Source organism: Ambystoma mexicanum, chromosome 7q (genome assembly GCF_040938575.1).
Source record: "Ambystoma mexicanum isolate Mex_15411 chromosome 7q, UKY_AmexF1_1, whole genome shotgun sequence".
Classification (NCBI taxonomy): Eukaryota; Metazoa; Chordata; class Amphibia; order Caudata; family Ambystomatidae; genus Ambystoma; species Ambystoma mexicanum.
The window spans coordinates 563977487-564001816 of record NC_090941.1 but is presented as its reverse complement, the minus strand read 5'-3'; the positions used below and the strand labels follow the sequence as shown (position 1 = coordinate 564001816).

At 47.8% G+C, this 24330-nt stretch overlaps 1 protein-coding gene across 1 annotated transcript in view; it reads left to right on the top strand.

Moving 5' to 3' along the window:
* DHRS12 (dehydrogenase/reductase 12) overlaps positions 1-24330 on the top strand; it is a 294416-nt gene that overhangs the window by 48943 nt on the left and 221143 nt on the right. The window contains exon 2 of the mRNA XM_069639734.1: positions 17757-17890. Coding sequence (XP_069495835.1) covers positions 17757-17890 — 134 coding nt within the window. The remainder of the gene's footprint in view (positions 1-17756; positions 17891-24330) is intronic.

Genomic DNA, 24330 nt, shown 5'->3' with positions numbered 1-24330 from the left:
CTCTTTCTCTGTGTCCATTTCTGTGTCTAAGCATTTTGGTTCTTGGTGCAGAGTTAACCGGGCAGGTGGCCGTCTGTAATGTCTTGTGCTGGGAGAGTATTGGCGTTTCCTCTAATGTTGATATGCTTGGATGCTTTCGGGTGCCATCTGTCCTTCCGTCGGTGGGTTTGGTGTTTCCTGTGGGTGCACTGTCCGGGGGGTGTTGTGGGAGTACATGGTGTTCAGTTGTCGGACGGTTTAAGACTCAATGAAGTATTGATGGGGTTCTCAGGCCCTCACAGTGGTGGTACAGTGTAGGCCCTTCTGGATGTGAATCAAGTAAATCATAACAAATTCGATGGTTTGCGACGCAGGCTAGCAATCGCAATACTATCAGTGTGGAGCAGGCTGGTAATTACAATACTACCACATTGTGGGGTAAGCTAACCATACCATACAATACTATCAGTGTGGAGCAGCTAGCAATTAGAATACTATCAGTGCTAGTACGATGTTTGCCCTTCTAGATGTGAATCGAGTCAATCCCGACAAATTCACTGGTGTGCGACGCAGGTTAGCAATCGGATATTATCAGTGTCACGCAGGCTAGCAATTTGAATACTATCACAGTGTGGAACAGGCTAGCAATCACTGTAATATCACAGTGTATGTTTGGAGTAACTGTTCTATCCGTCACCCTGACCACTTCTACCTTGGTTGTCGCTGCTGGTTGATGGCTGGCCGCTGGCTTCCCCTGCTGACACCTGTAGAACATTTTCTGGCACTGCATCGGTTGGAGCCTCCCTTTGCCTTGGGTCCCTTCGCCGAAGGGGCTGCCAGGCAGAGGGCTGCCCTGGAAGGGGACAAGGGTGCAGTCGGGGCAGGGAAACTGTAGAAAATGTACAAAACGGGCCCAAAGCAGTCCCGGGGGCCTTTCCACTCGCCTGTTATGATCATATATTCTAATTCCTGGCAAAAAAAGATTACTAACAGTTAGTGGTTTGGGACGCAGGGGTTAAAAATGGAGGTAGCCCTTTTTGCCTACTGCATTGACAAAGCAGGCTACCTCACAATAAAATTAAATATAGTGTCACAAGTAGTAAAAATAAAAAAAAGGCCACCAGCCTTTTCACTAAACCTCACTACCTTAATGAGGGCTCTCCGAGAGGGGCTAGCAAATGGGGTACAAGGTTAACTCTGCCCCAGGTAGCCATAGAGTAAACCAGGACTTCCCATAAAGATAAAGCATTAAGTGAGCTATTTAAAAAGAACCTCACTACTTGTGTGTTTGTGTTTATTATTTTATAATGCGCACAAAACCCAGGGGTAGCCGGGCGCAGCAGCTACAAGGTTACTTAAGCTTAGGTTGCATACAGAGGATAAGAAGCATATCAATACAGTGCATACATGTCAATACAAGCAGTTGAAAATGAAAAACTAACATGTTACAGTATTGAAGGTGTATACAAAAAAGGTAAAAGGGTAACAGCAGAATAGGCTTAGACTGGGTTTCAGGAGTATCATGGGCGTTTGGTCCAACGACAACTAATTTTCGTGGTACCTGAGCCAGTTTTTTACCTTACATCTGAAGTTGGAGTAGGGTAGGTTAGCTCTCAATGCAATAGGCAATGCGTTCCAAGCCTGGGCAGCTCTGACAGGGAAGCTTGCTCCGCCCGCTTTGGATCGTCTAAATCTAGGGGTTTCAAGCAGGAAGTGGTTGGTAGCCCTAGTGTGGTGGCTGGACGATTTTCTGGTCAGTCTGGCTGAGATGTAGGGGGGTGCTGTGTTGTTAAGCCCTTTGTGGGTGAGCGATAGTGTCTTAAGCCAATGGTGGTCTTTCCTGATGTTGGAAATATGTTCTCTACGGGGTATGTCGAGGGCTGCTCTAAGAGTGTTATTTTGAAGGATTTGCCTTTTATTTATGATGGTTTTATTGGCTCCTGCATAGAGTGCATTGTAATAGTCCAGCTTGGACATTACTAATAGCTAGTGTGATGCAGTTAGTTTTGGAGAGGTAAGGTCTACAGGTCCTGATTAATTTACAGGTGTACACTGTGGAGGATGCCAAGGTGTTAACTTGTTTTTTGAGAGGGAGAGTGGAATCGAGGTAAAAGCCTAGAGTTTTTACCCCAGTTGCCACCTTGATTATGTTACCATCTATGTTGAAATTGCGATAGTTGGGACTCAGTTTTTTTAGGTTGGAGTCGGAACCCAAGATCAGTATCTCTGTTTTGTCGTCATTTAGACAGAGGCCGTGGGAGGCCATCCATGCCTGAATGAGGAGGTAAATTTTGTTTACTAGAGCTGTGTCTTCGACAAAATTGCCTGATAGTGGTATGAGAATCTGCGTATCGTCCGCATAATTAGTGTAGGTTACCCCTAATCTGTCAAGTTTGTCGAAGAGTGGCTTAGTAAAGATATTATACATTGTCGGGGAGACACATGAGCCTTGTGGGACACCACAAGTGATATGGATTGGGTCCGCTGCCGCTACAGGGGAGAACACTCATCGTACGGTTAGCTAGGAAGGATTGTACCCATGCTATAGCTTCACTTGAGAAATGGGCGGCAGACGCTAAGTGGTTGCATAATACTGCATGATCCACCAGGTCAAAGGCCGCTGATAGGTCAAGGAGGAGGAGCATAGTTGTACTACCTTTTATCCTTCAACTCGTCGATTTGTGTCTTGAGGTCGATAAGGGCCGTTTCAGTACCGTGAAGTGGTCTGAAGCCAGATTGCTGTGAACCTAATAGTTGGTGTGTCTCCAAATAGTTTTGGATTTGAAGGTAGGCTACTCTATCGATGATTTTAAGGAGAAATGGGACCGTAGTAATGGGCCTGTAATTAGTGGGGATTGCTGGGTCAAGTGTCTGTTTTTTGAGTAGGGGCAGTACCCAAGATTCTTTAAGGTTAGTAGGTACAGTACTCGTATTGAAGGAGGCATTGATAAGTTTCGAGATGAAGGGTGCTAAATCTCTGGCTGCATCCTTGATGATTTGCGCAGGGTAGCTGTCGCCTTGGCATTTCGATGGTTTAAGGGATAGAATGACCTTTTCAGTTTCCAATATGGAGATGTTAGTAAACCTGAAGGGTTTGCAGTTGCTTTGGGTGGATGTGCTCGGTATCTTTCAGTGGGGTGGTATGAGTTCCACTAGGGCTCATGGAGGCTTTTTTCTTAGCAATTTTAGATTGAAGGGTTGTGATTTTATTTGCTAGGGCATTTTAGATGCTGGTGCACCAAGATTTGCCCTTGGGGACATTGTCTGCAAGGGCAATTGGATTTTCCAATTCTCAGAGAATAGTGAAGAGCTCTTTGGAATTCGAGTTGGCTTTACTGATTTTATCATTGAATGAGTCTTTTTTAGTTTGAATTATTTCCTTCTTGTATCTTTTGGCAAAGTTGGCAAGTGTGGTTTTATTGTCGGCAGAAGGAGTATGCCTCCAGATAGCTTGGAGTTTGCGTTTTTGGATGCGCATTTTTTTGAGTTGGGGGGGTGAACCAAGAATTAAGGTGAGCTTCACGTTTACTTTTATGGAATTTGATGGGGGGGATCAAGTCTAGAGCTTTGGCCATGGAATTGTTAAATGACTCCACTAACTCGCTAGGGTTGGATTCATTGGAGTTGGCAGTGAGAGCTGGTAGGAGTAGTGGGAGTAGTTTTTCAGCCGTGATTTCTTTTTTGCTTCTCGTTGGCATGGGGGGTACTATTTTATTCTTGTTAGGTTTGAGGATAAAGAGGAAAAAGGTAAATGCACAACAAAAAGTGCATCAGAAAGACGGGGGGAGAGGTGGGCCACAGAAAGTAAGGCTAAAAAGAAGCAAAACGGAAAATCTTCCAAAGCAGCATTCGCTTTGAATCCAGTACAATATAGTTTGATGCTGAAAACCTATAATTTCAGCATTCTCAAAATTCTCCTTAAAAAAAAAAAGGGGGATCTATTCTCAGTTTGTAGGGGCACTGCTCTCGCCACTGTCAGAATTTTGTCCAGTTCTGGAATACCGTGTTGTGCTGGCGTTTGTCTCCACCATGGTGCTGGAACTCCTTCGCGACTTCTAGATGGATCTCTCTAAGCCTCTGCAAACATTGATTTTGGTACAACTCGTGCTGGCCTCTCAGTCATCTGCATTCCCTGACATAAAGAGCAGTGTTCCACTGTTGACTTGCCAGGCCGTCCATTCCCTGAAGCACACACAGACGTTTCATACAGTTGCCCTGTTGTGTTGCTCTTTGAACCTCTGTATGGGCTTGAGGTAGCATGTGCCTCTAAAATACTGCATATTCCAGTTGCCTCTTGTCCCAGCATGACTGCTCTCCTATATCTTTAAAAGTACCCCCTTTGTGTGTAGAATTAATTGATGCCATAAGTCGAATGCTAGAATGTGTAGCAAATCCAATTGCTGGTCTCAAAGATTCAGCGGAATCGCTCACAAACTGTCCTTGGGGACCCCTAGATCGGGTATATGAAATTGGGAAAGATTTACAGGGATCTTTGATTATAATTTAGAATTGTGAGAAAGCATCTATATACCAGCTGTTCAAGCCGACTTTAGGAGAAATAGACTGAGGGCTGGACTGGGAACCAAAAGTGGCCATGTAATTTTTCTTCAAAGTGCCCACCTCATTTTGCTGAAGGAGCAAGCGCAGCGCGTGAGCCCAACCCTTCTTTGAGGGGATTGTGAGTATCCCCCAAAAAGATGTGCATTTAAACCATGTTTTAATCATACATGGATTTTAAAAATTCATGTTTTAAGTAAGTTAATGGTCTTGCAAAGTAGATCTTCAATGATTTTGCCATGTCTGCTGTCAGACCCTACACATACATGATGTTGTAAATTAGCACATTTTTTCTGCTGCTTGCCTTGATAATGGAGCAACCTTGCAATTTTGAAAGACAATATTGGGCCTTGCTTTAAAGAAAAAGCACCCACCCCTACTAATTCTAGGGTTCAATATAAATGACAACAATTGAGCGTAATGTGATTGGTAACAAGCACGTTTAGTTGGAAAAATGTAAAGGCTTACGGTCAGAAATGTTCACCGGTGTACACCGCAATCTGTGTTTGAGCTGTTGTGACAGGCACATAATCAGAAAATAGCACCACCAACAGTTACCTCGGACTGCGGTCATCAACGATGAACGAGAAGCACAGGGGAGAAGACCCATCAGGGTTGCACGCAATCCTGCAAAGAAATTAAAAAGAAAATGAATGAAGGTTCGCTGGCCCAACCCCCTCATCCCCCCTCACTATAAAACATTGCCTACGTCAGTTTGCACACACTCTGCAACACGCTTCTCTGCTGTGCACAAATGATAAAAACCATACACTCTCTCATGCAGTGCCTGGAAGGGTTGACTGCGATGAGTGGTTCAGGCCTGTGCTAGAGGGGTTACAACAGCTGCGCCGAGTCGACAAGTACGACGCAACGCACAGCGATTTTGAACGATCTATGTGTTACTGCTGCCTAGATGCACAACAACTTTTGAACACGTCCATTGCAGTGGCTAAGGTTTTCTTCTTGAACCTTCCTGCACTGGCACTAGAAAATGGGGTAAAGTATTCAAAACCCCATGGCAGTAATATGGTGATGGAATATTGAGCATCGCAACAAAAAACTTCCCCCTCGTTTCAGAAGACTGTCCTGATGAAAGTGGTTACACCAAAACTACACCACTGAAACCGGTAGAAGGTGGTTGTCACATGGTGGAGAACCAAAATATGCTCTACCCTTACCATGAACAACCTGTTTTATGTCTTTTTATGAGGTTTCACGCCCCTTCCTACCATTCAAACACTCTATAGGAATGGTCAACGTGGCCCACATGTTTGTCTTCATGTTTTGTCTTCACTTGAAACGGGCTCATCCCCACCAGGGGGTGTTTGCTGGAATAATTAGCTTGGATTACAGCAATACAACAACACTGTGTTGAGCCCTTTTCTCTATAGTCTTCTCTATCATTTTATCTGTAGAGTCACCTTGGGAAGTCTTGACCTGTCTATGGGATAGTAAAAGTGAAATGTATTGAAATGTATCCACAATAGACAGCTCAGATTTGTACTTATCTATTTGGATTTCTAGACCAAGGTGTAAACTTTACTTTTACACCTCTCCTTTCTGCTTATTATTCTTTTTTACTCTGTGAGGACCTACAGTGACCAAGGACATGCAGGAGTCTAACAACCTTCATGTTGTTGGTTTTTCAAAAATGAATTCTCTTTTGACTTCTTTTACTGTCCCCCCCCCCTGTTTGTAAGCGGCACATCAGCGCTTCCTAGGGAAAGGGTTTTTTCCTAAATCTCAGGGTTAGGACAGGTTCAGACAGTTTTTCCCTTTCTATCCTACTGTCTTCCGACTGACCCTGTATCTCCTTGGCCACTTCATTCTAGTGTTTTTTGCCCTATACCTAATGGTATTCTCCCACTGCCTAATCTTAATGACATACAGTTGTGTGTTGCCCCCTTTTGTGATACAGTACCTGAAGCAGTGCAGCATTAGTGGGACGTCCAGTTCAGTGCTGTTTGTCATTACAACATTTGACCTTTGCCTACCAACTTCCTATTTTGGTAAAAGTGGCCCACTTGTTTGGCCCATGTGGGCCAGTTTGAGTTACTTCACCATGCAGCTAATAGTTTTGACTAGTGTTGTTTAATAAATATTCTTTAAAATGCACAATTTGCATCACATTTTATCAAAAACCTCCCCCTTGGTTACTATTCAAACATTGTCCCAATAGGGATGAATTGTCATTTGCAAGGGCGGGCCACTTTTTCATTGGTGCCAGAGACCATTTTATAGCCAAGTCCGACCCTGTTTATACATACCTTAACCCAAGACGGACTTTTTGCAAGGCTGTCAGGACAACTAAATACCTGTGTCCCGACAGCCTTGCAAAATGTCCGTCTTGAGTTAAGCTATGTATAATGTAGCACTGTCCTCTTAGACAAAGACAATTTCCTTCAGAAAAGGTTTGCATTTGGGCTAATTTGCATACTCTTAATGCCTTTGATCCACATTCATTCCACACTCCATGGGGTAGAAGAAAAGGCAGAGGGTCATGGCTGCACCTTCTACAAATTAAACTATACAAAAAATTAAAAACAACTTGCAAAAGAAAGATTCGGAGAGGTAAATTAATTGTGACACTTTTGACTTGCTGTAATCTTGACCCCTCCCGACAGACTAAACGGAATCAAATATTTAAAAAATGAATTTGGAAAAAATATATTAATTGAATATTGACTGCATATATGGTCAGCTTGAACTCTACATTAGTATTTTGTTGGTTTTATAAACGGAGCGCGGTGAAGGGGAAGTTATAAGTTATACTAGCTTGTGAATCCCACACTATGTGGTTGGCATATACCCAGGAGTAGTGGTTGCCAGCTTTTGCCTGAAGAGCAGGGTCTTGAGTCCCGTCCTGAAATGCAGGCACATTGAAGCCCTCTGTATGGTGTTCCAGTAGGCCTGTCTACTAGTTTAATCTCGCTTCGTGCAGTGGTCTAGCATTACACCTGTGTCACGTGTAGGTACGTTTTCCAGGCAATGGTTGCCTTCTGTGTAATGCTGGCAGTTTTGATGAGTGTCCAGGATGGCTGGGAAGTCTCCTGTGTGCTGCATGCCCGCAGTGAACACAGCCCAGATGTCTGAGTGGTACAGCCCCCTCCCCATTTCTCATTGGTACTCTCTCTGACCACGTGTGTTCACTGAATACAGACAAGTCTTGTATTCTATAACCAAGAGTGGTATTTGTTACATCTGCGTGGTACACATACTACACAGCCGTGGCTTTGCGCACGGCAGTGCATATTAGAGTGGTACACATTGGACACGACTGGAGGACCCCCACTGTGTGAGCCATACTCCTGCATTGAACTGTACATATCCAAACTATGCAGCGCCTAGCATGAATATGCGCTCAACAAAACCCGTGCATGCATCTGAGCTCCCCAAACAGTGCATTTTGCTTCAGAGCATGCAGGTTGTACCATGTGCATACATTGACATGTGTCTGCATGTCTGAGTAAATGAATTTGCGTGCCATTTAACACAGGCTGCATACTTGAATGGGACACTTGTTACAAGGACTCGGGCCATGTGCTACGTGTGCTATGCCATGACCTGCCACGAACAAGGGCCCAGCTGAAGGCTCCGATGCTTGCTTCCTGGAGTCATTTGGATATGCTTTGCCATGAGACCACATCACACACCCAGCTCGATTCACTAAAAAGAATACTGTTGCTTAGTCATGCTGGGGTTTGCTACGAAGCAGAAGGACCGGCCTATGTTAAAGCAACATAACATTCTCAGTTCTAGGGACATCGAGATTACAATGCAAATTCTAAAAAGGATAATGATTTGTTATTTAAATGGCGCTTTCGCCAAAGCGCTGTACTTGGAACATATTTACACACCATCATAGAAAACGAAGTTGGTACTCCTTTATGGACCTCAGAAAAATGAAAAGCTGAGTTAGCCCTGCCAGGATTTAAACCTGCCCCCTGCAGATAGCACATAGATCACAGCAGCAAGCTGTCAACCCGCTGAGCTATCTTAACGGTTAAAACAACCCACAATTCTGCAACTCCTCTCCAATCGCACTGCTTATGGCTGTGCACATCATTTTATCTGCAGAGCCTTTGATGTCATTGTTCATGTAACTGGCACCAATGTAAGCGCAGACATTTGACTTTCTTTTGTGATGAATTTTGGGACTTTTTTCGCTCACAATTGGAACCGTCATGTCTTGTGAAATTAAAGTTTTCTGGCAATCTACAGTTCAATAACTGCTTCATATACATATACACCCGTCAAGTTTTGAAAAGTAAGGATTCAAATGTGAGTCCAACCTCAGGTAATATCTAGTCCTCCATTTACAGTATGCACTATTTTGGAATCCTGATTTTGCACTGTTGCATACTGATTTGCAAGGTTCATTTGCACTGTTGCATCCATATTTGAATTGTCAAACAAAATGATGAAACCATGGCTGCTGTGATTTAAAAAGTGCTGCTCTTTGCGTTTTTTTCTGTCTTGTGCGGGAGGCAAGGTGCAATGCAGCTCAGTGTGATGATGGAGAGGGCCGGTTTATTGACTAGGCCAAAGGTTGTGGCAAAGGTCCACCTCCTCCTTCAGGGCTCTAAAGCAGCGGGACATGTCTAGGGTCGGCCTTGCTGGGAAGGCTCTTGGGTCTCTGGAGCGATTGGAGGGCTTCTTGCTGAGAGCTTGCTGGGGTCCCGTCAACTCGCCGTCAGCCAATGCAGCCGAGCTGCACAAGCCAGGAAGGCCCCTTGATGGAACACAACACACCACACCATACCATACCATACCAGAGCCAAGACAGTAAAACATGGAGGCGTCTCTCTTCAAAGGGCCTTTCGACAGTCAGAAATCTCTGCCATCACTGGGATGAGTGACCCCATCATTATTCACAGCCCGCCCCAAAACATTTGCAGTTGAGAAAATGGACAAGACCTCAAAGTTGAAGACCAACACGTGTTTCCTACCCAAATGGGGGTCCACTTCCTTTGATCGTTAACATTGGCTGTAGTTGGTGGGTGTCCTGAAACCCCGACAGGTTTGCTGTCTTGGGGTCTTGAGAGCTGCAGCGCCAATAGGAGCGCGTGAGTGGTGCTGCGGTGAAGACTGCAGGAACCTAGCGCTTTGCTTCCCAACACATCAGTGCTTTCTGAGTCTCCCACCCCCAGTTCAGACGTACAATGGCTACAGGTGCGTATCTTGTAGGGGTGCTGCTGGGCACGCTCCATCGCAGCCTATGCGGTGGGGCCCTCCCCTGATTGCAAGTAGGAGTGTCCTAAAGGCACAGGTGGTGGGTGGTGTTGAATGCATGGGTGATGCCAACAGGTTTGTGGCAACAGGCTGAAGAGTGGATAGCCTGGCATATGCTCATCTCTTGCCAGTAGCCTAGAAGACACTCGGGGATGGTTAGCTAGAAGTAGGAAAAGGTGAGGTGGTTACGCTCCTGACCGCGCTTCGCCCACACTCGCCAGCCTGACTGTCTGAACACTTTGGGAATTTTGAAAACACGGTGCCCCACAGACAACGTGACTGAGCAGTCCGAGACCCAGGAGAGCAGTCTAGATTACCTAGAGAGCAAAGGGTAGCAAGAAATGCCCCAGTCTTTCGGGATGGGATATTTCATGAAACCTGAAAATCTAGTTGTCGCGACCTATCTCGTTGTTCAATAACAACGATGACAGAATACTAAGCGTTGTCTGTCTGCTTACCTTCAACATTGCGTCATAGTGGGGGCCTCACCGATGCTGCACTGGCAGTGGCACCGCACACCAAACACTTCTTTGCCCGGCTGCGCTACAGCCTGCCCGATGTGATGTCCACATGATGCAAGTCACGTGGGCAAGTGAATAAAGAGGCAAGAGAAAGCCCACGAAGGGCAGTTCCCAACCCTAGACCACACAGAGCGTGTCACAGCCCCACGTCAGCACAGTCATGCAGAGGCGCCTGGACAGCAATGGCTCAACGCTGCGAAGTCTGCTCCAGCAGCAGCCAGCAGCATGAGCCGCAACACCACGCCTCAAGCATCCTCAGGGCCCGCTGATGCAAATCACCCCCAGCCCCCAACTGGTGTTTGGCGGAGGTGTGTCCAGAAAAAAAATATGGAATGTACAAAGTAAGTGCGCCATCAGCGGTGCGCAGCACGAAGGGGCCGGCACAGGGGCACACCTCCCCGGCACCATTCACATTGCACACAGGGACACAAGGATCCTTCAGAAAGGCCCGACGCCTGCAGCCACAGTCGCTATAGCGATGGAAAGTGGCCTACGGCTTGGGATACATGGCCCACGCGCACGCTCATGCGCAGAGGCCCCAAACGCTACATGTGGCCGCTCAAACAGAGGCAAAGCACATTCACAGCATTCACAGAGCAGGCAAGGCACTCTGCAGGTCATGTGGCTGACACCAGGGACCAGAGCAGCCACGAGAGCCCTAGATATCATCAGTAAGGCACACGCAATGGGCTGTCTCCACACAGAACCAAGCTCAGCCAACATCCCCACCAACACCGCCCTATAGCCCCAGAGTGGCACCTGAGACAGCACCATGGCACAGGCAGAACTGCATAGGAGGGACCCCCAAACCAGCTGAACAATCAAGCAAACGCCAGAGACCCACAGGCGCGCAGAGAAAGACACACGCCATATACCCTCTGCCTCTCTCCAAACATGGCAGACCACCTCGCAGTGACACCACACAGACAACCAGGCCAGAACCCAGACACCAACACATGGCTAGACACCAGGCAGGGGACCTTCATGCGGCCATGCCAACCCTTTGGACCCTGAACAGCACTCCGCTGGGAGCTATGGATCCAACAGTTTGAGCTAAGCATCCAGTCACGCGACACCAGCAAGGAGAAAAAGATAACTTTTCTCATGCTCAACCTGGGCAACATGGCCTTGCAACTGTTCAACACTCTCCCAAACCGTGGCACAGAAGATGAATACGAGACTGTGAAAGACTTCCTCACCAGAAAATTCAAACCCAAAGTCAGCTCTGACTTCGAAAGGTTCAAAATGAGCCAAGCCAGACCGCGACCACAAGAAGGCATTGACGACTTCCACAGCCGACTGCAGGAGATGGCCATCAGCTGTGACTTCCCGGATTAAGAATTTGAAGCGCGGCAGCAGGTGATGCACTGTCTTTCCACAGACGAGTTCAGGAGATCCATCCTATCGGAGACCCAATCTCCCACATGATACCATCCTGTCCATGGGACGACTGCGAGAAAGAAAAGGCAAACCCGTGTCAGAGATGGAACAAATAATCATCCGCCTGCCGCTAGACACCGCAACACCACACAACAGCATGACCACAGTCCACGCCCTCGGACAACACCGACCACAGCAAGAGCCCTCAGCCAGCTGGATGAAAAATTGCCTATGATGTGGCGGACAACAACACAGAGGGGAACCTTGCTCGGCATACAGCACAACCTGCAACAAATGTGGAAAAGTAAACTATTACGCATCGGTGTGCCTGAGCTCCGAAAAAGCCAAAGACCACCCACTGCGGAAGAACACCCCGGACTGGAAGGATGATGCAAGACCCTGCAACATACCAGCAGGCCAGTCAGAACGGCATGACCGCCAACAGCAGAGACAACCAAGAGATGCCAGAAAAGGGTGGGCCCGGGCAATTGAGGGAGAAGACCACGACATTGACAGCAGCGATGACCAATCAAGCAGGGAACAATCCCTTAGCCGCACCAACAGGCACTGCAACCCACAAAGGGAGAAAGTATACATGATATCGGCTGTCAAACTAACACAAAGGAAAAACACTTAACAACCACAGATCACGCCGCAGCTGCACCATAGCAGTGGGAGACATCCCCATGAGGATGATGATCGACACAGGGGCCACGGTAAATGTCATGCCCACCACCAGGTTTGACAAGCTCGAGCCAAGGACGCCCCTCTACGGCGATGACCCGTGCTACTATAAGCATACAGCTGCAAAAAGCCCCTCCCAGTTGTGGGCTTCTTCAAGACGGCTCTCGCACACCGCAGGAAGAGCTGCAAAAAGCCCCTCCCAGTTGTGGGCTTCTTCAAGACAGCTCTCGCACACCGCGGGAAGAGCTGCATGCAAAATGTACATCTATGTTGTGGATGCAGGTATCGAGACCCTGCTAAACTGCCCTACGGCAGAGCTACTAGAGCTCATACAATTCAACTTTGCAATCCAGTCCAAGGAAATAGACCACCTCATGACAAAACACCAGAAGCTTTTTGATGGCATTGGATGCCGAAAAGGGAGATCCGTGAAGCTCCACATTGACCCAACGATGGAGCCACAGGCGGTACAACACCGGAGAGTCCCCTTCCACATGAGGGCAGCTGTTGAAGCGGAACTGAACAAGCTGGAAGACATCTGGATCATAGAGAAAACCACTGGCCCCACACCCCCTGGGTATCACCCATGGTGGTAACAGCAAAACCCAAGCAGCCACAAGCAGTACGCATCTGGAGCGACATGCGCCTGCCGAATGCACGAATGGGGAGAGAAAGGCACATAACACCCACAATTGACAAATTGATTGTGGACCTGACAGGCGCCAACATCTTTAGCAAGTTAGAACTACAAGCAGGCTACCATCAAATTCGCCTGGTGAAGGAGTCGCACTATATCGCAGCATTTTCATCGCACCTGGGGCTGAGGAGATACAGCTGCCTCAACTTGGGCATATCGTCAACCGCTGAGGTTTTCCAGCGTGAGATATTAAAAGTGCTCCAACACCTACCAGGAGTCACGAATGTCAGTGATGACATCCTAGTCTACAGCAAGACTAAAAAAAGAACACAACTGGCTAGCAGCCACCCTACAGCGACTTGAAGAGTCTGGCCTAACATTACACGAGGAAAAATGTGAATTCGGGAAGTCCATGCTGAGCTTTTTCGGCTACGTCTTCAACGAAAAAGTGTCACCCGACCCTGGCAAAGTAGAGGACATTAAAAACGCACAGGCCCCAACCACAGCCATGGAGGTCAGGAGTTTCCTCGGTATTGGCGACATACTGCGAGCGATTCATCCCTGACCTGGCCACCATCACCAGCCCCCTGAGAGAACTCACAAAAACAAAGTCAACCTGGGAATGGGGAGAAGACCAAGAAAAAGCCTTCCAGAGAATCAAAGACTTGCTATCGAGCGATACCACCATGGCATTCTTGGATACAAAGCCCGGTAGGGCTTGGAGCGGTGCTCACCCAAACAGACCAGGATGGAGCCATTGTCTCCATCGCATTTGCGAGCCGGGCACTCACCCCGACCAAGCAGAACTACGCACATATCAAAAAGGAAGCACTAGCCATCATATGGGGCTGCAAGCACTTCCATGTGTACATCCTGGGGCACCCAGTGAAAGTGTTAACCGACCACAAGCTGCTAGTCCCCATATTCAAAGCCTCAGCACCACACCCACCTGCCAGAATTGAGCGCTGGATGCTCCAACTGCAACAATTCGACCTGGAGGTACAGTACCGGGCCAGAGCCGACAACCCGGCAGACTTCCTGTCACAGCACACCCGACCCGCCATGGAACAAGAGGCAGCAAAAGAGGAGGAAGAGCATGTCTGTCAGGTCATAGCCTGTGCCAAGCCAAGAGCCATGAAGATAGCCGAAATCATGGAGTAGGCAAACGAAGACCCCTGCCTCCAACTGACAAGAAAGGCAATCCTGTCCAGCAAATGGAAAACTTTACTCACCGCCATCGCCCAGAAGACGCCTGAAGGCCAGGAGATGATACAACCCCTATTTGGCATCCATCACGAGCTGTCCATATGACTTGAAGGACTCCTCCTCAAAGGCCATCGCCTAGTACTGCCCACCACTCTCCACGAGCAGGCCCTCAAACTAGCACACGAAGGCCACCAAGGGATCGTAAAGACCCAAGCGTTCCTTAAATAGCACGTATGTTGCCACAAATGCAGCAGAAGGTAGTGACACTGGTTGAAGCCGGCACAGCCTGCCTAGCAACGCGTCGGCCAGGCCCCCCTGAACCCATGGCCTGCCCCCAAGAAGCGAGCGCCGCTGGGATGCCATAAACATGGACTTTTGCACCATCGCCAACAAAATGTATCTCCTAGTAGCCATTGACGAGTACACCCGATACCCAGAGGTCAAGCCAGTTGCCTCAAAGGACGCTGCATCAGTCACCACCGCGCTTGAGAAGATGTTTGCAATACACGGTATACCTTCCTCAATGAAAAGCGACAATGGCCCTCCATTCACAAGTAAAGAATTTAAACGATTTGTTGACAGCTTGGGAATTGGACACCACCACATAAGCCCCCCACCCCCCATACTGGCCTCAGGCCAATGGCGATGCCGAAAGATTTATGGCGTCCATCAACAAATTGGTGAGAATCGCAAAAGACAAGGGACAACATGGTGGCCCGAACTGAGGTTTCTCTGATCATACCGGCAGACCTCGCACTCAGCTACCCAAGTCAGCCCAGCAGCCCTAATGTTTGGAGTCCCCATTCAAACAGGACTGCCCCTACATCACTCATGGAGGCCCCTGGCAATAGATCTGGAACAAAATGAACGCTGAAGACAGGAACATCACACCCGAGAAGACCGAACCAGACGGGCCACTTCAGGTGGCCTCCAAGTAGGAGATACAGCCCTTGTGAGAAACGGAACACAAAAGGGAAAGATGTCCCTCCAGTATGAGTCTCACCCTTGGACCATCACACATCACGAACACTGACTAGCCACCGCCATGAGAGGGCTAGAGACAGTGACCCGTAATGTGTCGCACTTCCGTCAGACCCACCAACCCTGTGGGAAGAGTCCAAAGAGAACCAGGACCCCACCAAGGCCAGCCCCCCCGGCAGCGGAGAAGTCCCCACCTGAAAGGAGGTGAGAAGACAGACCAACCCTAGAGGTACCGCCAGGTGACAGACCACAGTCCACCCTGACCCTGCAACGAGAACACAGAGAACGGTATTCACTCCGGAAGTGGCTCATACCAGCCACCCGACTTCAGGGGTACGTCTTGAATGGCATTTACACCAGAGCTCAAGAGTGACTGTCACAAACTGATAAGCATCGGGTGATGAATAGGACCACCGGAAAGAAAGGAAAAACCTATTGTTACATTACCCAGTTGTTTGTTTTGTGTTGGGATGTGATGTCCACGTGATGCAGTGAATAAAGAGGTGAGAGAAAGCCAGCGAAGGGCAGTTCCCGCTCCTAGATCACGCAGAGCGCGTCAGTGCCTGCAGCTCCCAAGCTCCATCGGCCATTCTGGGCCCAGCCCCTTCCCGGCAAGCCAACATCACACAGGGGCAGGGCACGTGTGGTTTCGGTTACCTGGTGCCAGCCCGGGCCCTCATGCATTGGCGCGCATCCCTGCTGCCCAGCCCAGGGAAGAAAAAAGAAATGCGCAGGCAGCACCAGCGTGCTGTTCGTGGTGTCAGCCGGCAGGCAGCCAATTCATGCATACCACCCAGGCGGATTCACGCGCTGCACGTATCCTTTCACCCAAAGCAGCCCTATGCCCAAATGCCTACCATCCAGCCCTGAATAGACTAAACTGTTAATTTAGGATTTATTATTGTTGGGGAGTGGGGGGGATTTAGAGACTAAATTGCACTCTGATTTGTGCGTATAGATTAACGTGCTACAGGATAACGTCTTTGCTGGACTATATGTGTAGCTGCGGTTTGCATTTACTGCCCTGAAGAAGCCCATGCACCACAAAACATTCCTGTACTGTTTTTTAAAAAGATATCTTCGACTAATGTGTGACTCCTTACTGCACGTTTGCACTTTCATGTAAATGCTGTTGTGGGTCTGAGTGGACAGTTGGAGCCCACACCAAAACCAAGAACTGCGGATTCTGACACGGGTGACATTCAGCAATGTGTTTTTCCTTTTTTATATGAGACTTTTCCCCGTTGCGGGGATGGTGAGGGTGAGCGGATTAAGAAAAAGGTAATGTACCGCTATTATCACAAAACAATTTTATGGGGACTTGCTACTTTCTTGATGACAAAGTATTTTGGAGGGGCAGGACACAGATGGCAGTTATCAGCAAACTGTTTTTAAGATGTTAACAGGCTGGAGCTGTGATCATTGGTGTAACCCGTCCATCATCCTGGAGCTGTAGCATTGAGAATGTTTTTCTAGGTGTACTTGTACATTTGATCTGTTTCTAATCAATGGAAATATAGCACCCACTAACGAGCATGGGGCACACTGATCACAGCAGACCATGCCCTATTCTGATATGGGTGACCTATTTTTAATTTGCCACATGGTATGCCCGGCAGGAAGCCGTTGTGAAGCTTGCAGCATACTGAGGTAACCTTTCACACTGAACAATTTAAACCCCTGCTGCACTGAAATCGCTATTTAGTCCTGATGCTACATAGACACCTCTTTAGACTCCCGGCATATGCAAAATACACCCCGCATTCTAATGGTGCGTTTTTAAATCTTTCACTTCAGTAAGTGTCTAAAATAACTGTTAGTGGCCTACTGAAGCCCGAAGCCCATTTGATGCCTGTTCCTAATTTCGTGAAACTATTATATGCAACTTTTGTGTGAATACGTTCTGCGTTTTTAAAATGCTTCCCGGTTTCCAGTTTTGGGATCCTTTGGATAGCGGGCCATCCTAGACCTACGTTCAGTGCATACTACGGCTTCACTCGGTTAAGTTTAAAGTGAACATTTTTGTTTTCGCTATGAGCTTAACTGTAGAGGTGTGTTTCTATACTTCTCATTTCACTCTGCAATGTGTGATAAGCCTATGGGTCACCGAAAGCTAATGAATTGTTCCATCTTTGCATAATATTACTGGATAGTACAATTAAAGGAATACAAATTAGCATTTACTGTTGTTTTTATTTTAATTTTTTTATTTTTGAACTGGACTAATATGATGTCAAATGTTTAATCTAATCTTAATATCCTATTTTGATGCCCTCAACTTTTATTATTGGTCCTTTTCAACCAGTCTGGCTGCTTTTATTAGAACAAATGAAGCGGTCATTTAATGGCCCCTCTGTTTTACAAAACCTCTAATTCCTGATCAAACTAATTGCCTGGTAGTTAACTACACTTTTTGGATATCCATAGTTGCATAATTAATGATCACAGCAGCGACTTCATGATGACTACAAAAAGAATCCTCGTTTCAAAAATAGGTGGCTCTTGGGCCCGGGTTGTTTGTTCTTTAATTCAATCATTCGAAATGATTTCCAATAACAGTTAATGTATGATTTCCTTAGGGGCGGATATGAAGCTGCCTCCAAGCGGTTTGTTGCTTCAGATCTGGAGGTAAATGTAGCGGGACGGTCCTTCATGATCACTGGTGGAAATAGCGGCATTGGCAAAGCGGTAGCAACAGACATCGCCAAGAAAGGTAAGCCGAAACTTGCTGGGGATTTGTTGGATGTTTGAGACATTCCAATCTCGCATTCCTCATGTGCATATTGCTTTGTCATTGTTGTTTGTTATCATTCTAACCAAGTGTATGTAATGTGGTAGGCCCATAATTTATATTTGGGAATACTTTAGAGCGAAGCAAATGTGATCACTGGCTAGTTCTGACATCCTCGCATAGTATGAAATACTTTCATTGCTCTCCCACATGGGTGGACTGGCCTACAGGGAACTCTGGAGATTTCCTGTTAGGCCTCTGCCCCCTGGGCCTCTTGTGTAGGTATTTCCAAATGTTCTCATAGGAAAAGGGTTGTGTAGTATGGGGCCACTTTGAAAAATGTTTCCAGGGCCTCTTTTGGTTCCTAGTTCACCCCTGCTCTCCCAACTTCCCGAACAGATTTCTTATGCCTACACTATCCCTCATGCGTGAGCTGTCCATGCTTCTTGCCCAGATCTCATCCCTGCCCCCGCCCCATCACTGTACTGAGAATTATATCTGCCTAAGGTGGATCCCACTTCAAGGCCCCTCACTGGCCCTCCAAGGCCATTGCCCACCCTGAGGCCCAGCTCCACCTAAGGGCATTCCCACTCGAGGCCCCTCCAAAGGGTCAGAACTTGAACTGCATAGAATTATAGTTCATCCGAAATTTTATATTGGTATTTGGTCCATACGGTGCTATTTTCACTTTGACAACCGAGCATGTTATCTTTTAACTTTGGTGTTGTGAAGAACAACATGCCTACAAAATGCCTGGACGTGTGCTTAATATGGAACCCAACTCTTGTGTGACCTTGTGATATCCTTATGGTAGAGGGTTGTCTGATGTAATGAAAGCATGCAATATATCTGTATAAAAATCCGCACATAACGTGTTTCTATTTGTTAATGTAAATGTTAAAGGTATTTGTACCCTGCACCATCGGCAATGGAATTGGTCCCCAGGCGCATCTGCAAACAAGAAGTCGGGAATGGGTTAGTTCGGTGAAGAGGGAATAGGAAAGTGAGAGAGTGGTGCGTTGTTGACAGCTTGAGTTCGTTTTTCACTGTGCGCTGAGCTTTGGTGTAAATATAGATCCGATGCGAGGCCTTGTGAGCTGTTGGTGCGGTTTATGTGTTTGTTGCGGATTGGTGACGTGCGTGCCGTTTGCTGAGTTAGAAGATGGTTGTGTGGCTTTTTGTGTGAGTTAGGTATGCAGAGATTTGAGCATAGGGTTAGTGGGTTATATTACTCTTAGTCCTTGTAATTCTTGTTCTATGTATCCGGTTGTCCTATAGGTAGGCATGTTTTTCACTTTTCTTTCCTGTCGATCCAATTGTTATGAGTGATGGCGTGGCACGTTCCCAGTTGTGGTGTTTGAGCTTAGTGTAATTGGTAGGGGCGTGTCTTGTCCCCCACTCTGGTGTTGGTGCTGTAAATAAACAATCGCCCACTCCCTTGCTATCTATTTTCTGTCGGTGGGCCATTGTTGCCTTTGTGTAGTTTGTAGGCCAAAGTGTTACTGATATAATCATCCTTGCCCTTCCATACCGATCCATCTGTGAACTTTCTTTGGTATCATTCTATCATATCTATCTCCCGGTTGGAAAGTTGATAATGCCTTAGATTGTTCTTCCTTAACTTCTGTTTATGGGCGGTAGCTTAGGGGGATTGGGAGGGTCGTTTTCTTCTCTCAGCATTGTATCAGCTGTGTATATGCCCCCATAGGCCTCTTCTAGTTATGGGGTGAAGAGCCAGGATTTTAGGAGTTTTCAGAAGAGGAGGTGATTTCTTGTGTTGCGTATGTTCTTTGGTAGCTCATTCCAGGTTTTTGTGGTGAGTTGAAAGAACCTTTTGTTGTAGGGGTTTGCTGCCAAACTGGTGTCGCTGCTGGATCGGAGCGTCCTTCTTGGGCGATGTAGTCTTGGGTTGTCTTAGGAATTCTGCACCTGGGTCGTGGATTGCTCTGTGCGTAATGCACATTGATTTGAACTTGATTCGCTGTTTTATTGGTAACCATTGTAGAGTTTCCAGTGTTTTCCGCTCTGGTGTGATGTGTTCTCTTCGGGGTAGTTTGAGGAGCATTTTGGCCGCCGCATTTTCTGTGCATCGTTTTTTTAGAAATCATTCAGTCATGCTATTGGCGTAATCTACTCTGGAAATGACGAGAGCGATGACTGCGAGTGTTTTGTTGGCAAATGACAGGAATGGTAGTGTTAGGCAGAATCCTGTGCAGTTCCCTTGGGGAACACTGCAAAAAGATTAAGACTACAGGAGCAGCGGTAAACCCAATTGGTAGCAGTCTGCACCACCCAGATTTACCTGGTAGCTGTAGCTGAGCAGTCAGACTTCTCTCAAGAAGAGTAGGGTAGTATGGAGAGTGTACACAATAGGGTCAAAAACACAGTAGAGCAAACAAACACTGACCAGAGCTTTGTATAAAAAGTATATAGTTATTTATTTAAAACACACTTTAGGTAATGCACTAGCACTCTCAATGAAAGGTATTCTAAAACAGTCAGGTAAGTATTCACACCTCCCTTGATAACTATCAGACAAGTCAGGGTTAAAGCGCAACTATTTGTTAAGACAGAAGTGAGCGCTTAACCTAGATGGCACTCCCAATAGTTTATGCTCTAGCTTTTCTCTCCCTTTTTAACCTAAAGTAAAACAGTTCCCAACACTTGAGTTCAGGGCAAGGGGACAAAGGCAGGTTATACTGTAGAGCCAAGGTTCATAGTCCAGGCCCACTTTAAATGGAGCAAAGGGGAATGTGCCCAGGATCACACGGTTTAAAGTGCACTGAACGTCTTTGCAGAGTGTTCAAAAGAGGTTGGGGTGAGTCAAAAAGATATAGTTAGAGGTCTGGAGCCAACCCAGTATAGAAGCCAAGGATTTAAGGGTCACCTTTAGCAATCTGTAGAAAGGGGAGGCCAGGCAGGACACAGTACCTTAAAGAGAAAGGAAGCTGCAGTGGGGGCAGTTGTTCCTGGAAGTGTTTGCAGTTAGTTGTTCCGACCAGGGGAAGAGGGGATCTCATCGAGGAGGAAACTTGGAGTCGTTGCACTGCACAGGGATGAAACCAGCCGCAGAGTTCCTGGTTAAAAGGTGCAGTCCTTTTCTTCGCGGTTAAGTGGTGAGCTTGGCTATCCGGCCGCTGGGGTGCTTGGCACGGGCGATTCGGCCAAGGGCCGTCTTTGGAAGGCGAAAAGGGTGAACTGGTTGGTCCCACCAGCTCAGAGGAAGAAGACTTGTCCAGCAGAAGATCTTCTCTTGTCGTCGGGAAAGTGGTGAGGTAGCTGCAGCAGGGCTTCACCGGTGGTGTCATCGTTGCAGATGGCTCAGCTTCGTCCCTCTTCAGATTCTTAGGTCCTGTGGCGACTTCTGAAGTTCCAGTCCCAAAGGCCCTGCTTTTATGCAGAAAAAACCCCATTCATCAGCCTAGCTATCAATCACACATGCTAAGTGGTGAGCTGGGCGGCTCACCACTGGGCCAATCGGAGATTGGTGCGACTTGGGTTGCTAAGGCAACACAGTCCAGGGTGCCAATTCCCCCCACACTTCCTGTGGAAACCAGAGAGAGTGGCACCACTTGGAGGGCTTCTGTGGAGAAGCCCGCCAAAATAGTGGAACAAAGGGCTCGACCTTGGTCAGAGTTAGAGACAGACACAAACGCCATTTTAGAATCGAGTTCTGGAGAAAAGACCCAACCAGTGATTTAATATTAAATAAATAAACCGGCGGTATCTTTAACATTGCACCAAAAAGTGGTGCGTTTAAAATCAATGGGAAAATCCCATAGAGAATATTCCGGAGGAATATTTCACGTAGTAACCACTGCCACCAGCCAGAAACTCGACGAGGGGGGGACGGGACAATGCCCCCCTCGAAAACGGACCCAGGGGCAATTGAATTACCCCTTACCGGTACTTCCAAAATATGATGGTTTGTACCGGCTCTGTTCACAATTTTGGACTAGTAAGGCCAATGGTGACTTTACATGCCCTGGGAGACGGTAGTCAGTCCCAGGGTATGGAGTCTATGTTTGGGGGTCACTGTGACACCCCTGTGGTACTGCACTGAGGGTACTGTGTACCCCACATACAGAAAAACGGATGACACCCTATGGAGTAAAAGAAACCCCCATAGCTCATAAGCACATAACAAGTCAAAGACATACCTCAAATCATGCCTAAGAGTGGGAGTAAAAGAGTCTCACTCTTAGCAGGAGAAAAAAACAAACCCCAAAAATCCAGCAAAGCTGCTGGGGGACTCACTAGGTTTGGGAAATTAGCCTTATAAGAGATTTCTCCCTAACAGGTAGGATCCTTTTTTACCGCTCGCAGGAGAAAGAAGCATTTCTTGATTAGAGCGTTTAGTTCTGGCTCTAGAGTAAGTTTGTTGTCCAGAAGTACTCCCAGGTTTTTTTTATAATCTACGATGGGGCTGGGCTTGTCCCGAGTTACATTGGTCAGGGAATGTAGTGGTTGTATCTTCCTTTTTTAAATTTTTTTATTTTTTTTAAAAGATCATTATTACTGTTTTGCCTGGGTTGAGTTTGAAGTACTTAGAGTTCATCCCGTTGTAGATTTCACAAAGGCAGTTCTCTAATGTTGTGTTGTCTTCTTGAATGTCTTGTATTCTGTAGACTATTTGTGTATCGTCAGCATAGTTTTAACAGGCGCGGCTGTGTCTTTTGATGATCTTGATTAGTTGCGACAGGTAGATGTTGAATAATAATGGGGAGAAGGATGATCCTTGTGGTACTCCGCATGATGATTCTCTTGGGTTGGATTTGAAAGGTTTGATCCATATGGTCTCTGTTCTGTTTATTAGGAAGGATTTGATCCAAGTAAGGCGTGGTCAGTGATTCCAATTTCTTCCAATCTCGTAATAAGGATGTCATGGTTAACTGTGTTGAATGCCGCAAAGCGGTATAGAAGTATCATAGCGGTACTATTGTCTGAATCTGCATTTGCCTTTAGGTCATCTCATATTGAGAGAAGTGCTGATTCCGTTCCTCGCAGTGGGCTTCAAACTTTTTTGGCCTGGGCCCCCCTGAGCAAAAACTGGGCAGGCCGGTCCCCCCACCCCCAAAATGCCAAATGGACAGTATGTACAAATGGCTATGAACTATTGCACGCCCTCACCGCACCCTACTCCCAGTAAAGTCCCTGGGCTCCACCACCTGCTCCCATCAGTCGCTGGTCTCCCTCATCCCACTCCTACCCAGTCCCTCCCTACCCCATCACACACCCTGGGCTCTCCTCACCCTGCTCCCACCACTACCCCATGGATCTCGCCCATCCTGCTCCCACCACAGTACCTGGGCTCCCCAATCCCGTTCCCAACCCAGTCCGAGGGCCAGTAGCGGCTGGGGAATTTTTTGAGTGGAGGGGCATAACTATTTCCTCCAAAAAATGCCATGGTGACCGAGGGCGGTGAGGGAGCTCGAACCAATCAAGGGAGGTTCGGGGTGTTTTCACCCCGTGAATATTCTTTTAAATAATGGGTTGTAATGTTGCATTGTGGCATTCAAAGATGGTCGCCGGGGTGAGGCGACGCATCTAAGCCGTGCTCCGCCTGGGTCGCCGAAAATAGAGCACACTTGAAGCAGTTGGCACGATCAAATTAAACGAAACACCCCCCCTGACAGCTGTAGACCTCCCCCCCCCCCCCTCTGGCAAGATAACTCCGCGCCGACTCGCTGTTGGCAACGAATCGGGAGCGGAGATCCGGAGGGACCAGCCCCTCCCCCACCGAAGGAGACTGAAACCCTCCTGGGACCCGGAGAGGAGAGTAGTGGCCGGGAAGAAAATTCGGCCTGGCAGGAAAGGGCAGTGGAGTCGCCCCCACCCCCCCCCCCCCCCCCCCCCCACCCGCGGAACGAAGACCGACCGTGGTGCGGGCCGCCCCCCCCCTCCCCCACCAGCAAAGCACGAACTGAACTGCCCCGACCAGACGGACAGGAGGAGAGGGGCAAGGAACGCCTGGAGGCGGGGGCGCTGACTCCGTGCCCGCTGGGCAGTGACAGAGGAAAGTATCTGCGGGGAAGGCCTGAGAGGACGGCGAAGCCCAGGGCGGACCGCTCGGATCGCGGAGCGGGGGCCGCCCTGTGGAACCTGCATCCCGATTGAAGAGGTGAGCCCCATGTGGGGGGACCACGGGACCGGACCCAGGGCTAAGGAGGGTAAGGTGTGGTGGGGACAGACGGAGGTGGCCCCGAGCAGGCTCCCGCACACCCGAATCACAGGGCAATACCCCGGGGGAGGGGGGAGAACAAAAGTAGAAAATAAAAAAAAAATAAATAAATAAATAACTAAAAGAAAGAAGATATAACCGCCACACAGGGCCCGACAGGGGGGGATAAAAGACCCCGCACCAAAGGGTGGCACAGAACATATTCGACAAGTAATAACAGAATGATGGGGGGGGGCTCCCC